The sequence below is a fragment of the Azolla caroliniana genome, unplaced genomic scaffold (genome assembly GCF_043228905.1).
Source record: "Azolla caroliniana isolate FFs.n. ecotype wild unplaced genomic scaffold, voAzoCaro1.0.p SCAF_3, whole genome shotgun sequence".
In the NCBI taxonomy this organism is placed as follows: domain Eukaryota; kingdom Viridiplantae; phylum Streptophyta; class Polypodiopsida; order Salviniales; family Salviniaceae; genus Azolla; species Azolla caroliniana.
In genome coordinates, this window is record NW_028230438.1 from 25,569,484 (window position 1) to 25,586,334 (window position 16,851).

The 16,851-nt window shown below is 36.5% G+C and overlaps 2 protein-coding genes across 3 annotated transcripts; both read right to left on the reverse strand.

The window, feature by feature from the left end:
- Positions 1–497: 497 nt before the first annotated feature.
- LOC147866862 (cysteine protease XCP2-like) lies at positions 498–2,937 on the reverse strand. Its single transcript, XM_087317371.1, has 4 exons — positions 2,420–2,937; positions 1,543–1,910; positions 1,228–1,359; positions 498–901 (listed from the first exon to the last, which is right to left on the reverse strand). Exons 1-4 carry the CDS (start codon positions 2,835–2,837, stop codon positions 641–643), a joined length of 1,179 nt encoding a protein of 392 aa, XP_087173497.1. The 5' UTR covers positions 2,838–2,937; the 3' UTR covers positions 498–640.
- An 8,905-nt stretch (positions 2,938–11,842) lies between these two features.
- On the reverse strand, positions 11,843–15,927 carry LOC147866863 (uncharacterized). 2 transcript variants are annotated; one of them, XM_087317373.1, is made up of 7 exons: positions 15,778–15,927; positions 15,444–15,542; positions 14,134–14,247; positions 13,511–13,589; positions 13,340–13,421; positions 12,719–12,929; positions 11,843–12,533 (listed from the first exon to the last, which is right to left on the reverse strand). In XM_087317373.1, exons 1-7 carry the CDS (start codon positions 15,901–15,903, stop codon positions 12,462–12,464), a joined length of 783 nt encoding a protein of 260 aa, XP_087173499.1. In that variant the 5' UTR covers positions 15,904–15,927; the 3' UTR covers positions 11,843–12,461. The 2 variants fall into 2 exon arrangements, with proteins under 2 accessions (XP_087173499.1, XP_087173498.1); XM_087317372.1 differs by having other exon boundaries at positions 13,340–13,439; positions 15,778–15,925.
- Between the last annotated feature and the right edge of the window lie 924 nt (positions 15,928–16,851).

Here is a 16,851-nt window from a genome sequence, read left to right on the forward strand (position 1 = left end):
AGCAAGCATGTCAAATCATTTCAACGAGGAGGACAAATGTTAAATCCACTCAATCAGTAAAGTCACTCATTGGTTAAGGATTAAAGTCAAACTTGAGGGTATTATGGCCATACACGATGTAGCTCAATAATTCTAACATGACTACAGTTGTGCATGTTGATTGATGTAATATTTCAAATGGCCACGCTAAGGATGTGTTTGATAGAGACAAATAAGAGAAATCAGAGGAAAAAGGCAATAAAAGAAGAAAGTAAAGAGTAGATATCAAGCTTGAAACATGGGCCAACATTTATTTTTGGATTTGAAACTTTAAGTTGGCAATCGAAGAGGGAATTATGCATGAATCTCCATTTTCTCTCATTGTCTTTATTAATGAGTTTGTAATCAATTAAGTTGATCGACATAAAGACGCCTTTAATGATCAAGTCATGCCTGAATTTTCAACTTTGTTGTTTACTCTCAATGATGCATAAGATGGGCACAAAGGACAATTAATATATAAAACATGAAAAAGTCTTTCAACGGATGTAATAAATCATTTAGAAATTTTACCAAATAATCCACAATATTGGGTTAGATTCGTGCATTGGAATCACACATAAATCCAATTATTCACGGATTATTTTGCCATATTTTGTCCTCATAATTCTGTATGCTTGTTAATGGATGGGGTGGTTGTGTTGATTTTGTTGGGGAAGGAGGCCATGGTGTTGATGCCACACTTGCCTTCGGCTTGGAGTTGCCCAACACGCCTCATGAGAATGAAACCCTCATCACCCCACTCTGGTCCCCATGAGTTCTTCACAATCCAATAATCATTGCCAGTTGTGGCATCTGTGCCATAGCCCACTATGGCCACACCGTGATCTAATTCTGTGCCGCAATTTCCATCATACACTCCCTATAAACCATATATATGCATTCAAATTAACATGTAAATACGTCAATGTTGTAACCACATCTAGGATCAATATATATATATATATATATATATATATATATATATATATAGTACATCTATATTATGTAAGCTCAATGCCAATGGAAATACCTTCATGTGCCATTTTCTTCTTACAAATATGGATACTTCCTTAAGGATCTCACTAAGTTTTGTCTAAAAGATATACCTCTTCTTGAACTCATGTAGAATGCTTACAAAGTTTGTGCATGTAACTAGACCTTGTGATTCCAAGTATTCAATATCCAAAGTAGAAGATCATAGCATACCCCAGCATAAAATTGGAAATCTCGATGGCTCGCTTCAATGCCCACGCTCACAGGTTGCTTCGCGACTGCTCTCAAAAGGGCATCCTCATTGCTCACCTCTACTTGAGTGTAGCCATCAATGCTCGCAGAATGCTAAATCATATCGTCATTGAATATTACTAAGAACAGACAAAATTTGAAAACTAGAGATAAAAAAGTTGAACTAAAGATAAGATTTGTCACGTGGACCAAGATGACAAGGTGGGCCTCTTCAACTCTTGTTAAAAATGTCAACCAAGCCCAAGAAGAAGAAGAAATGTTTTGTGGTTTCCTTACCTCGATGGAGGATGCACATTGTCCTTCCTTGGCTGTGTACGGGTAGTGTTCTTCAGTGTCTAGGCCTCCGTTTTTAACGAGGAAGTCAAATGCCATAGGCATGGAGCCTCCATTGCATCCATTATTACCATCAACATTGCAATCGATGAGTTGTTGCTCAGACAAAGAGACAAGGTTTCCAGTGACGATTTGGTTTATCCCTTCCACGGCCGCGACAGTGGAGAAAGCCCAACAACTACCACATTGCCCTTGATTCTTCACGGGAGTGACCGCCCCACGTTGTCTCCAGTCTACGGATGTTGGCACTTGTCCTCCCGAGTCATCATGGCCATCATTGCGGTGATTGTGATTGGGGTGGTGGTGGTGACCTGGTTCCCACAAATTAAGACTAGTTAACCAATTGAAAAGAAACTTATATTTAGAATTATGGAGTTGGCCTAGTGGTTTGGGCCCTTGCATAGTAACGAAAATGATGCAAAAAGGAGCCAATGTAGTTACGCATGTGTAAACCAATACACATTGTAATTCTACATATGAATGAACCATTACTTAGTGGACAAGACCTATGATACACCTATGCATATAAACTTAAAACCACCAACACACAACATTAATGAAGTAGAAAAAAATGTGAAAGAAAAAATAAAGGGAGTCATGTTGAAGTATGGAACACGATCAAGTGATGCATGTATAGAATAATAAGTACCATAGGGGTGATGTTAATAACAAAATTCATCAAGCATTTATGAATAGTTATTTAAGGTTGAACACTCATTCCATCTTTTAGCACACACAATAGTCAATGCTAATAACAACACTCATCAGGCATTTATGGATAGTTATTCGAAGTTGAACAAGCATCAATCTTTTCTACGACCTGCCCGATGTAGTTGAGATGCGCTCACACGGTGAGCTGGCTTCCATAGGTAAGTGGCTTTGAACTCATCATGGGTAAGGTCCGCAAAGCCATTGATATCCAACCAATACCCATGTTCTTCTGCCCGTTTGTTGTGTTCGAAGACATGGCGAAAGTTGTCAGCGAATATGGCAAACCTATGGAGCTTCTCGAAAGAATGAGACGAGACTTCGCTATCGTAAGGCCGGCGATGCCGTTTGAGCCACGACAAGAAGAGAGATGTCACTTCTTCTGGCCTAGGATTCTCGGAAGAAGCTAAGTGTGAGTATTCTAAAGACAGGGAGTTAGCTTCCTTGATGCTAGTAGTAGTAATGCATAAGAAAGTGAGCAAAGTGATGAACATGGCCATTGGCTCCTTTGGGATCTGAATGCTGGTCATGATGTGTTGCTTGTTCAGCTCTCTTTGGGCAAAAAACAACACAAGGAGGAATTAGAAAGGAAAAGATACACACTCTATACCTATATCTAGCTTAGAAAGCTCTGTAAATGAGAATTAGGGCAAATTCCAAGCTCTCTCTTTTATGGGACTCGATTGTTAACGAATGTTGGTGCGGGCCAAGTGCACTTCGGCTTGTAAAGATTGCTTAGAAGCAAAGCTTTTCATCAGTGTATGATCATCATAAGCAATAGCAAAAATACGATACAAATGCTTCGAAGCTAAGTTCTTCATTACCACGAAAACTTCTCGGACAAGGCCGAAGTGTTTTTAAGCTACAATTTGCTTGATATAGCTAAGGATTCAGAGAGAATTGAATGCCTTTTGCGAAAAAAAAATAAGAAAAATGCTTAAACTTTAGCTTAACCCTCCCAGAAGATAACATCACAACAACAACAACAAAAGCAAAATAGATTTGCTTTTCAATTTTCTTTTACATCTTTTGGTTTAGATACAAAACATGAGGATATGCTGGCTTAACACAATGTAGAGTTACATATTTCTTCAATTCATATATATCATCATCATGGATCATTTCCCCATACCCCTTCCAATTGGGAACCAAATCCATCTCCATCTCTTGTTTACCCAATGTGTGGATCTTGAGAAAACCCTATTGTAGGATAGATCTCCCTTCTCCGCGACAAGTGCCCTAATCCTGCAGGTGTGGCTTGAAGCAAAGAATGATAGCCCATGAAGATCTCAACAAGCCCTAACTTCCTTGAAATAGGCATGTGGTGTTGTTGAACCTCCTTCCCTCTTTGGAAAACATGCTCCTCCTTTCCTCTCTGGGAAACCTTTGGCTCGGCCACTCCGATCTCGCCAGTTACCGCCGATGCCAATCCATGTTGTCTCTCTTGTTGAGACACCATGATTTGCTCGCACATTTTGGTTTCTGATAGCTTCTCCTCCTTCTTCTTCTTCTTCTTGTCCTTGTGCTGCCCTAATTGGCGGGGGGAGGTGTGATGGTCAAGGGCAAACGAATTAAGGTTCTGGTTAGAGTTAGGGTTTCGCTGGCGATGGATTCTTTCGTAAGGGTGGACGTCATCGATGGAGCCACAGCGTATCTTCATGGTTTAGGTTTAGGTTTAGGGTTTAGGGTTTTTTGGGGGGTTGAAGGTTTAGGATTGTGGCAATGATTAGGGTTAGGGAAAAGGGTGAAGGCGAGGATTATAAAGAATGTGGTAGGGTGGGGGTTTGAGGGGTATGTGTTAGGGTTTCAAAATTAAGAATTAGAGTTTGTTGAGGGTTAGAGCTGTGTGAGGAACAGAGTACATACATACAGATAGGGGAGTTGAATTAAGAAGAAGAAGAAGAAGAAGAAGAAGAAGAGGCAGAGGATTTTGTGTATGTTAATGTATGTATTGTGTGTGAGTGTGTGTGTGTGTGTGTGTATAAATGAATGAATTACATTGATCTACCCTTATGACTCACTCTCCTCCATCATTTAATATCTCTCTCTCTCTCTCTCTCTCTCTCACACACACACACACACACACAAAGAGGGCATTTGTAATATTGTAACAAAGAAATGAATGGCACACGGAACTAACTATAACTTGCCGTCGGCAAGTCCGCCTCGCCTCTCCCTGAAAGTGCGCAAACTCACCACCTCATTCGCTTCATAGTGTAGTCACTATACCAATGCAATCGAGGTGATGTACACAATAACCTCGTCCATTGGTTCGTTCACTCATTGTCATTGATGTAATTGTGAAAGAGAAAGAGAGAGAATTTGTAAGTGTGTGTATAGGCCCAGCCTAGATGGATGTAGCTCAGTTGGTAAGGTTGCCCAATGGAGACCAGGTGGTCATGGGTTCAACCCCTACATTCCACATTGGCATCTAGTGAAAGAAAAGATATATATGAAGTATATAATAGAGAGGTGAGAAAATGCTTGTAGTGATAACAACTTACCATTAGGGTAAGCTAATTACAAGAAAAGAGAGAGAGACCTTCATAGAATGACTTTATCTCATTTACCATACATATTTCCACTATCGCCACCCTATAGAGACAAGTAATGGCATTCAGGAGAACCTCATTGTGTTTGCAACGATGTGGCCTAAAAGAGAAGGCATAAATATTTGCTCCCTTGTCCCGATCAAAATTATCTTGGAACTTAGCCAACTATCGAGTATGATCGGATTCTGATAATTGTATGCGCACTTTTGGTTTCATAGAGTTGATCTTATCTTTGTTAAATTCCAAATCTCCGAATGGAATAGTTACTCGTGGTTAGGGCATTGTTGTTATTTCACTATAGGTTATAAATTTGAGGGGAAGGCAAGTTAAGGACATACCATACTCAAGCTCAAATCGGTTGAATGTGGATGCCACAATATGGGCTACGATATCATTGGTGGTTCTATGGAATATTTGGATAGATCGATGCAAAAATGTGTTTCAGCAAGTAAAGCAAAATTCTGTTCATTGTGTGAAGGAAATTTGGTTGATGCTTATCTCAATTTTAAAAGTTCAATATGACTCCTTCACGGGTAATGAAGATATGATTTTTCTAAAACAACAATCCTTTAAAGATAAATGGAAGGATTTGTTAGTTTTTGTGGAGATAAATGACAAAATGGATTGGCAATGTGTACCCCCGCAATGGTTGTTTCCTCCATAGGTGGAGGTTGGTTTCAATAATGACATAATGGGGGATACCTTACCCGCCACTAGATTGTATCATTATATGTCTTGTAAATGCTTTTTAGATTGGTAATGGAAACTATGGCGTAGTAAAAAAATAAAATGAAATTGAGGGAACATGTGTCCCATTGATCACATGTTAATACTCTCTCTCACACACATTAGGGTTCCAAGAAGCTCATTGATGTCACTACTTTACTAGATGTCACTACAGGTAACAGAATGTAGGGATTGAACAAATGTAAGGTTTTTTTGTCAAAAAACCTTATCAAGTAAGCGGTAAGAAAACCTACAACATACACATCTCAAGTTGAGAGAGCTACTTAATATCAAAGAAGACAAAAGAGGGATAGGGAGGAAAACACACAAATAGATAGAAGACAAAAAGGTGAGAGTGCCTTTCATTGCAATAAACATACACCTAATTATCCATGGGATATTTCAAAATGAAATGAGCCATGCATTATGAGGATGTTTGTACAAGTATAGACGATTGTGTTCACTTTAAGTTCATCGAGAGGGATGCATTTGCCAAATAAGGATGATATTGAATGGAGGAGAAGGTGGCAATAGTTTACAATTTGCATTATGATGATGGATCATACTCTTTTCCACATTGCATATCTAGTGTTGTAACATAATAACTCGGCATGAACACAGAGCAACATCATATGAGTTAAGTGTAGAATGTAACATTGGCAACGGCTTTGTTGTTCATAGAAGGTGTTTAATTCAAGGAATGTTTTGTGTGTTTCACCCCAACACATTTCACCGTGTTCAAGAATATATGATGCAAGATTGGAGACTAACCATGGACCAATTATTCGAGCAAATTGGGAGAATAATATCATACACCCATTTATTGTATTTACACATGTGATGTGTCAATGTAATTGCAACTTTTTATATGATGACCCATTTAACAAAATAGAGAAATAGGAGAGGTCTATCATCAACTATACCCACACACCACAATCATTGAGCATAGGTTAAAGTTGTTTATGATGGACTGTGGTTTCATGTATTAAGAGGAACCAAAGGTCGTGACATACTATATTTATGCACTAGTTTTTGTACTAGATACATTTTTCATAACTAATCATAGTCGGCAACAACAAGATGCATATTGATATGATATGATATAACAATGCACAAGGGGCATATATCATCCACGAAGTTCATATTTCTGTTGCAAACTTATTGACATTCTTCGAGGGTATTGACAAAACACCTACTGTAGGGATTTAAAGGTTGCATAACTTTTAAATGACGACAAGGAAAGTGGAGTTTATGATGCACGGGAGACGATCTTGAATGCACCAATGTGGTTATCGCATTGAACAAAACAATGTCACGATTGGAAACTAAAAGTACTAGTTCAAAATAAAAAGTTTTGACATGAAGCAAAATAACCATGAAAGTAAAGGTCCTAAGTTTTCATTGGTGCAAAATTAGTAACAGACAAAAAGTCCAAAAAACAACAATCGGACAAGATAGTGCGAGGGGTGGATAAAAAGGCCCATGCGAAAAGGATAGGAGGAGAAATTAGTTCTAAGAGGAGGAAGACAAATGTGAGAGGGAGATAGGGAGAGACAAAGACAATGTTTAATGCTAGGGTACTTTCAAGTCCGTAAAAAAGAGGCCTAGCCTTAATATTATGGCTTTTACTTTATGCACCTTTCAACTCCTTGAGATAATGTAAGTTGGCAATGGGCATGAGATTTAAAATGGGATAATCCTTAAATACGGCATAGCTTATCGTTCTCAATAATTCAATGCATATTAATACATTTCTTTGACAATTAATGTTGCATTCGTAAAACTTTTCTAGCATAGGAATACTAGAGAAAAAATATGGATGAACTAGAATGGTTCATCTTCATAGGTTATGTATGGATTATTCATGACAATAAAAGGAAACAAAGTATGGAACCAAACATTGCCGCGATTATCGTTAACTGTAGTGACACAAAACATGATTGCCCTTTTTTATTACCGTAAGGTCTAAAGAGGAACGCCATTGTTTATTAGTAGAGTAGTTTAAAAAACGTTTTTCGTAACTGCAAATATCATAGGGTGAAACATTGATGTATGTTTTGAAACAAACAAAAAGTTAGGGCAAAACAACTCGTTTTGATGGCCCATCGATATAAATTTCATGATGTCTCGTTTTAGAAAATGTGGAGATTCCTTGTGAATAAAATTGGGTTGGATCAAAAGTTTTGAGGGTTTATGATGCAACCTTTAACTAATTTAAGAAAAAATTGGAACTTTTATTGAATTGCTTTATCACATATTTGGGATTCTGTTTTTTAGAAAATTAAAAATATAAGATTTATATGTATAGCTACTGGCTATCACACAAAATATCACCCATTGTCCGCTCACCTAGTTGACTGATAAACAATATCAATTTGGTGCAAAAGTTACAATTGTAAAATTACACAGAGTATCATGAATATATACTTTATTCTATGTATGCATGCTATATTTGACATTTATTAGCAATTGAACACATCACCAATGCATCTAGACAACCAAAACTCCCCTAAGAACTTTGTATTTTGAAATGGACAGGAATCAAAATGGTAAAGAAATGCCTTGAAATGGCTGTGTATGTTGTTTAGCATGAGCAATAGGTAATCTTCCCCACACATCAAACTGTGTGCACCCATTTAAAGCTTGGTTTTGCTATTTTAATCCCTCTTGACATTTTATTAAGATGCGTCGAAATTCATCGACAAGATTTGTGGCATATTCTTACACATTGGTAATCCAAGATTCAACCAAATTTGTGTAGAGAATACATTTTATGGTTGGTATCATTTTAGATTTGACAATAAGGATCTAAAAAATATGTTTCCAAAATATTTCATATACGTATACGTATGGACCATGGTATAAAACCATTTTAGTAGTTAAATGTAGAGGCATTAGTTAATAAATAAATAAATAAATATGCAATAGCTGGTGAGCCTGAGGTTGTGATTCATAAACAACAACAATTTTGCGAAATTTGGCAAGACGCTGAGGTCTTCACCTCTTTTGGAGAAAGAATAAAGTGGAGATATGCTCCACAAAGATGGCTTTTTCCACCCCCCGTCTTGGAACAACCCTACATGAGGGCTTTTGATACTTGACATGCTGGTTGATGTGGATATGAGGGTTGTAATATAATGTATGAATTCGTTGTAGCCTTTCGGCATCTTTCCATTAATACCAAGGCGAACCTTCTTTTTAAAAATAAAATAAATAAATAAATAAAGAGTTCCATGAATATAAATGAGATAAAAATTTAAGCAAATGTCTCACAATTTTTATTTTATCATGTAATAGTCACCTCCTTTTTCTTATTGAACGTGTTGTATCAACTCTCTATTCTTAAAGGACTTCTAAGACAACACAAAATTTTCCTAATGTACATCTTCAAACAACATTTATATTGGCCTTGGAGAAGATTATTGTGATGAATGCACATTGCAAATTCATGTAAGAAACTGTTTACAACAAATATACATAAATTATGTGCATGTCTTGTAACAAGTGTAGTGCAAAGTTGGATGTCAATAGGAGCTAAAACTTTCTTTGGATATATCATATAACATTATAATTATAAAATATCTAGAAATAAGATTCATTGTGAGGCACACTTTTGCACGTCCATACCTTGTATAGTATAAAGTTACACACCAAGAATGGGAGATCTATCTTCATTGGATACAACACAACATCTATTATCCAATTAGGAATAAGATGATATTGTAATGAACATGCCAAGAGAAAGTAGATATACGAAAAAAACAAGGCATAAAGAGAATTAACCCTCTAGGTTGAAAGTAGTGTGAACTTCCTTGGAAATGGTTGCCCTTTCAAAAAGACAAGAGAATCCAAAGCCTCGTCAGACATAGAGAGAGATAAATGGAAGAGGCACTAGAGTCATGAGAATGATCAATGCCTACAATGACCAAATGTCAAGTCCACAATGGAGTAATAATATTTTTCTAGCATGTTGGACATACATAGTGGGAATACCCATCTATGGTTGCTAGTTTGATATGTAAAATTGATCAAGTAGCAATAGGATGAGGAATTTGCTATAAAAAAGGTACTCCACATTTATAATCAAAATTGCAATCTTGAGCACATGGAATGACAAAAAGGGGAGTTAAAGCTTGTTTTACTTTGGGTGTATTTTTAATGTCCCTATGTATTGACTTTCACAATCATTGCTAGCTCAATGCCTTGGATGAATGACACCCTATTTTTGGCTGGTATAACCTCTCCTAGGTTGAATGTGGATGCCGCAATATGGGCGACGATATCATCGGTGGTTTTATGGAATATTTGGACAGATCGATGCGAAAATGTTGTTTCAAGAAATAAGGCAAACTCTTGTTCATTGTGTGAAGGAAATTAGGTCGATGCTTATTTCAATTTTAAAAGGTCAATATGACTCCTTCATTGGTATGAAGATACCATTTTTCTGAAACAACAATCCTTTAAAGGCAAGTGGAAGGATTTGTTCGTATTTGTGGAGAGAATGACCAAAGGGTTTGGCGATATGTAACCCCTCGATGGTTGTTTCCTCCATAGGTGGAGTTTGGTTTCAATTATGACATAGTGGGGGATATACCTTTTCTCTCTTATTTTACCCTCCACTAGATTGTATCATTATATGCTTTGTATGCACTTATTGGATTGGTAATGGAAACTATGGTGTAGTTTTGTTTAAATAATAATAATAATAATAGGATCAAGAATTAATTGTATCATGGCAAGAAGTCCTCTCTTTATTTGAGAGGTTACCACAATCTAGAATAGTGAAGTGTAATTCCTTACAAAGGGAGGTAGTTTGTGTCATCTTGGTTATTATCATGGCAATGAATATGGTCGAGGGTGTTTTTGTATTTTTCCTTGTAATATTTTACTTATGAACAAGAAATGAATTTCCATTCAATATATGGTGGTCACCCCTCGATTACTTTAAGGCATACGAGTCGAGAGGTAGGCACAAGTTAGCAAGTAATTGAAGAAACAATTATAAACTCATACCGTTAAATCATTAAGAAATATTCATGGTGGAAGGTTGCCAATAAGTTTGAGACATAGTAATGGAAATCCTTAAACCATGCATATTTGCTAATTACAAGGTTGTGTAGAACTCAAAACCAGACAAGGATAGGGATGACAGAGAAGATGTGTTGGTGTCCATGTCAGTTTTGTTCATCTATGGTACTTGTGCAACACATGGATGCACTAGTTCCTTTGTGAAGCAAGGCCATTGGAAGATGGGGTTGGGAGGGATTTAGCATATGATTGCAAGAAGCTTGATCAAGAAATGACAAACATTTTTTATACAAACATCATATCCCAAGAAGGTAGAAGAAGGTGATTCGGTGTTGTTCTATGACATCTTACACAGTAAGCATAATAGTATACATAAGTTTGTTATTTGTTGATTTGGTCCATATTCTACAAATAAGTTTAATCAAAAGATTAGCAAAAACATTTGGATCAACTAATATGACTCGAATCTCATGTTCATTTGATCATTAAAAATGATCCAAATGGTATGGTGGGTCATTAACTATAGTCTATTGGAAAAACTACAATACGAGGCAACGTTTTCAAGATGTGTGGCCATGTGATTCCAACGAAGTTTAGAAGGGTCTGGGCCTCTCATGACAGGGCAATTTGCAAGATCAACGAAGTTGCATCACAAATCTTAAAACAATTAATGTTTTACACGCAAGCATGCGAAGATTCAAGTGCCACCCCATTCATAGGTGCTTACACTTAACAATAGGTTTCCTTGAGCAAACCACAAGAAATGAAGACTATCACATGATGAGGCAACAATTTCACCATTTTAATATTTAGGTTCATGTCACTAATCAAGGCCCACTTTTGCCTCAACCTTACACTTTAGTTGTGTGATTTCATTTGTTGGTTGGTACCAATTTCCATTAATGCAATATGCCATTATAACCTTAGTCTAGGTTCACTCATCTATCATTAAAGGTAGAAAGGTTGTTGGGCATGATGGACTTTTATAGCTGGTACAACACACAATCAATAGATATGAATTCAATAAAATTTCTAAAACAAAATAAAATTGTTGTGGCTGGTTATCATTGGGTTCAATTGAAAACCTCGTTTCAACCAAACTCTGACACATGTAGTCAGCAATGCTGCTGTAGGCCGTCAAAATGTGTTTTTACAAGTGCTCTTTGTAACAATGGGTACATGTGAATCCAACTTTGTTGTTAGCATAGCTGTTCCATGTATCACTATCAGCAATCAAAAGTAAACGATACTAGAACCATTTAGGTCACAGAAGGTTAGTAATCTTTAAAGTGGTATTGTTCGTTAGAAAAATCTCCCCATTTGATTGGCAAGGTACTCACACAGTGTGGGTTCCCCATTTTTAATATATTTAATTTGAACAATGTCTTGTCCAAAAAATGTGGATAAAAATATATATTACAAAGGTGTCAAAAGAGTCATTGGATGCTGCCAATATCTTCTTTTTCTATGGATGGGGCAATTCTGGAACACAAAACAGAGCCTCCTGATAAGGCAATGATCACATAGTAAACTTATTGAACTTAGCCCCTTTCACTGAACCATGGAATAATGCTTCTTGGTCTGTGATGATGAAGTAAATTGCTAAACTTTTCACCCCCTAATGAACATGGTGGTTGGTGCCTTTCTTCACATACAAAAAATTGTCTATTTGGTACTTCAAGCCTAAGAGGTTGGTCAATCATGAATTTTCAATGTTGAGCTTCTGGTAAACCCCAGGATAAGATATCCAGAGGGAGCCAAAATCATCCTTCAATATAACTTTGTGGTTTTGTAATTGATTTAGTAACCTATGATAGCATGGTTGGCTGAAAGATTATCCAGAAAACCTCAGTGCTTGTTCTTTGAATCATCAGAATAAGGACAAAACGCTCCCACAAGAAACCCGGCAAGAAAAGGTGGCTGTAATAGAAAAACAAAATACTCCAAAAAATTTAGTATAAATTATTTTAAGACAAAAACTGTGGCATTTTGACTAACAAACCAAAAGAAATGAGTGGCACTTTTATAACACTTGAAAAAAAATCAAAATCTAGATCCCTAGGAAAGAAGAGGGTTATTTTGCATAAGGATCGTGTATATCATACCTTTGGCAAACCCCGTTTGAAGTGATAGACAAATCGATTTTTCCCATTAAGTAGGAATGCACTCTGCTTTCTCATACAACTAACACATTGCGGATAGAATCGCTGGGCTGTATTCTTTGGGACATGAAACAATGAGACCCAAAAATCTCGTGTTCGCTGTTTTTGCTGTAGCGACTTTACTATTACACTTGGAGGTATATGATCAGCAATGCTGAAAAATGAAAAGACAAGGCTGATGAGATGTATGCTTGAGAAAAAACAAGAAAAATAAAAAGTGGCAAACCAAGGATTTCAGAAACTTTTAGCTATCTATTTTATGGACATTTTCAGAAATTTGGCCAAATTTATAACTCTTCAAGAACTTGTAATATTCACTAAGAATTAATGACAATCTCATGAAACGTCAGAAACTAACCAACCCTGGTAAAAGTAACCCAAGGTAAAAAAGGAACTAATACTTAGAAGCTAGTCGAAAATGTTATGGAAAACTGAAAAATCAAATCCCAACATTTTTATTATATAGGGTTTCCATTTTATATAAGATATCAATCATTGATACAATGAGTCTTTGACTTTTAGGTTCCTACAAAGCAAGCTCCGCATCATTTATGACGGCAATACCTTTTCCCAGATCTCCTACCACAATGGTGACAACCATCTTGCCGGAAAGCTTCATTCAGTTGTTTATACTGAGATTGAGAAGCTTGATTTGGTCCAGCAGCTATAAAAACCATTTTTACTCAACGAAAGTAATGAGACATGAGAAGAAAATCTAAGGACTAAAACTTTTACCAGGGATTGAAAAGTTGGAAAGTGCCCCACGCCGGCAAACATCACTGGGCATCAGGTTGCAAAATCTTCCACCAAGAACCTGAGTAAATCTTCCATCAGGTATTTTCCTTCTTCTGAAAATGCATGTTTTCCAGCAAAATAAAACGATAAAATAATAAATAAACAAATAAAAATCAAAAAAGAAATCCGTGAGGCCAAAATAGAGAAAAATGTAATTCTCAAGAAGGCATCTGCTTCAAACTGGCATGTCCTATGAGTATGGAGGCCAATGTACACACAGATGTTTTGAAAATTCCTTTAGAAAAGGACATTCAGACGAATCCTAAAAAGGTTCCTTATGACGTGTTTCCAACCTTGGATCCTAGGATGATTGCAGTACTATGCATTTGGGTGACATTGATCAAGCCTGGATTCATTTTCAAGTTGTGAATGCTGGCTAGATTTCATTCAGTAATAAATCACACAGGGCTTCATTGATAAAATGGAGTATGCAAAAGTATCCACAGCAATAAATGGAGTGATTCTTTTATTCAATAAGCCACATTATATGGTTATTATCTCGTGGATCATCTTTGAAGCACAAGTGGCAAAGAATCAACTGTTGCAATATGATGGTGCCATACCTTAAAGGCAACCAAACCAGAAATTATCGAAAAAGCTGCATCATCTTTTGGGATTATAAAGTCTTCAAGCCTGTTTGGACCATGTGCCAAATACTTTTGGATGGCATAGGATACCTGCATACAATGAAGACACAAGAAAGTAACTGTCTGGAATGCCAATTACATTTATCTGCTTATAAAGCTAAAAGTTTGTAAAGAGATCATTGCAAGCATCACCATGAAACTGTGCTGAGTTCATATATACACATGTGGATAGAGCAAACCTTCTTCAACATGTGCATTTGTTTTATGGCACATTGGAATAGATGCTTGGTATTAAATCCATGGATTTTAACAAATTGAAGTAAACTTTAGCTTAACAGTTTACTCCATTAATGTTGTTTTTGTTTTGAGTATCCCATCATGTACACTTTCTTGAGTCCTACTAAAGTTCTTATGGGATTTAAGCATATCCATTTATATTAAAATCATCGAAAAAAACTCCAAATTCTGTTACATCAACTCGAGATTATTTATGCTTTCTCATATATAATTCATTCAACCAGACGTATATTCTGCTTCAATGACTTCTAGATTGTTTATACTCTTTAATAAACAATCTCTGCAATCTGGTTGGGGAAATCTTGCATTGTTCATGTTCTCTTATAAACAATCTATTCATCTGGATGCAGATTCTGCTTCACCAATATCTATATTATTTTCTCACACATAATCTACTTGTTTACATCAGCCTGTTTATGATCTCTCATAAAAACGAATCCATTTTAATACGAGTTTATGCTGTTTTATGAACGTACTTTATGCTGTTTTATGAACAAATTTCTTCAAGCTAGACTGTTTATGCTCTCCAATAATCAATTTCTTCACCAAAATCTAGAAATATCTTCTGGATTGTTTATTCTTTCATAAAACAACATTTTCATCAATATCTCCTCATCAGCATTAATTTGTTCTCACATTATTAAATCCAAGAGTTCAAATTCTCAGATATATCACCATACAAAGATCTCATAAATTTGACATTGAAGATATACTAATGTTTTCCTTTTTTATAAATAAAATCTTCATCTATCAATGGATTCTGCTTTACACATATTGACATTGCTTATGCTCTCTCTCCTAAACAATATGTTCATCAACACATAGACACGCTAACAACATGTGAATTCTAGTTCACTGACATCCACATTGTGTATGCTTTCTTAGAAACAAAACTCTTAAAGTACATCTTCTGCATCAAAATTGCTCTTGCATTATTAGATACAAGCACTCAAATACTCTCATTGATCTCCGATGTGAAAAAAAGGTACCTGGCCAGCAGCGAGAGAGCTGCTAGAGACAGCAAGGCATCCTAGCAACGAGCTCCATCCAAACGTTGCACATGAAACATGGCAAAACCTCCCTGCAATCTAAAATAGGAGCATCTCACGCATTACTTCATTACAAAAAAATCCAAATAGGAGAAGCTGGAGAGAAAGACGGACATATATGTACAGTTCAAATAAATGAACTGGGTTTTCTGTGTGTGTTTTTGTTCCCATTTTCCCCATCTTTTCCATGTTCCTATTTCTTTTTCATTGTCTGTTTTTTCTTTTTCCCCTTTTCATTTTTCATTTCATTTTCTTTTTTTTTACTTTTTCTTGCCTGAGCTGCGTGCAGAGATACTCCATAGGTTACCGCAGCACCAGTAGCAGGAATTAGGGTTTTGAGGTAGCGAGGAAAAGAGGCGTCGTTGGCATCAGCGTCTCCTTTCTTATTTAGAACCACCATGGTCTCTTCTATATCTCTTCCCTGTCTCCCTCAGCCTCTTGTCGGATCGATCGATGGAAAGCCCGAAGAAGAAGAAGAAGAAGAAGAAGAAGAAGAAGAAGAGGTTTGGGTTCGAAACCTGCGAAGCTCCATTTCTTGTGACAAATAGTTTATATGGAAAAGTACAAGGATACCCCTGGAAAGTTTGTCTATTTACCAGAATGCCCCTGGAAGTTTCAAATTTACCAAACTACCCCTATATCCAAAAAATTACAATTTATAAAGTAATTATACACTCAAATCTTTGGTAAATAGGGCTAGTTCGGGTTCATTTCTTCCATCTTTGGACATAAGGGTAGTTTGGTAAATTTGGAACTTCCAAGGGCATTCTGGTAAATAGACGAACTTCCAGGGGTATCCTGGTACTTTTCCCTAGTTTTGTTTATATACTTGTATATTTATTTCTAGGCATATTGTTTACATAATTTACAAATCTAGACCTTTCTCTTTTCCATCATCCACCATTTTAGTTCTTCATATTGCTTCCTCAAGTGAAGCACACTATTTGGGTTCAAAACCACCCGCATGCATAAGAGATTACTTTTAAGCTACTTAATAAAACGAGTTGTTATCAAAGCATTCTGGGCTCAAAACCATCCACATACAGAGATGTTTTATTAAAAGCCAGGTTTACTGCCATAATTCCTTTTTGTGTGTTTATTGGGCACTTCTAATGAAGATGTCTCAACCTCTCTCCATGTTCAATATATATCGTTTTGAGATTTTGACACAAAATAGAAGTTGCAAACACTTCTTCATTTACCTCGATTCTAATGTTCATGCGACTACGTTGTCATTCGGTGTGGGAAGATGCAAGAGTCTCAAACCTTGTGACGTGTACATTATGTGAACCCTAAATTCACGACATACCTCCAACAAAGAGACATCGAGACATGGGAACTCATCCCA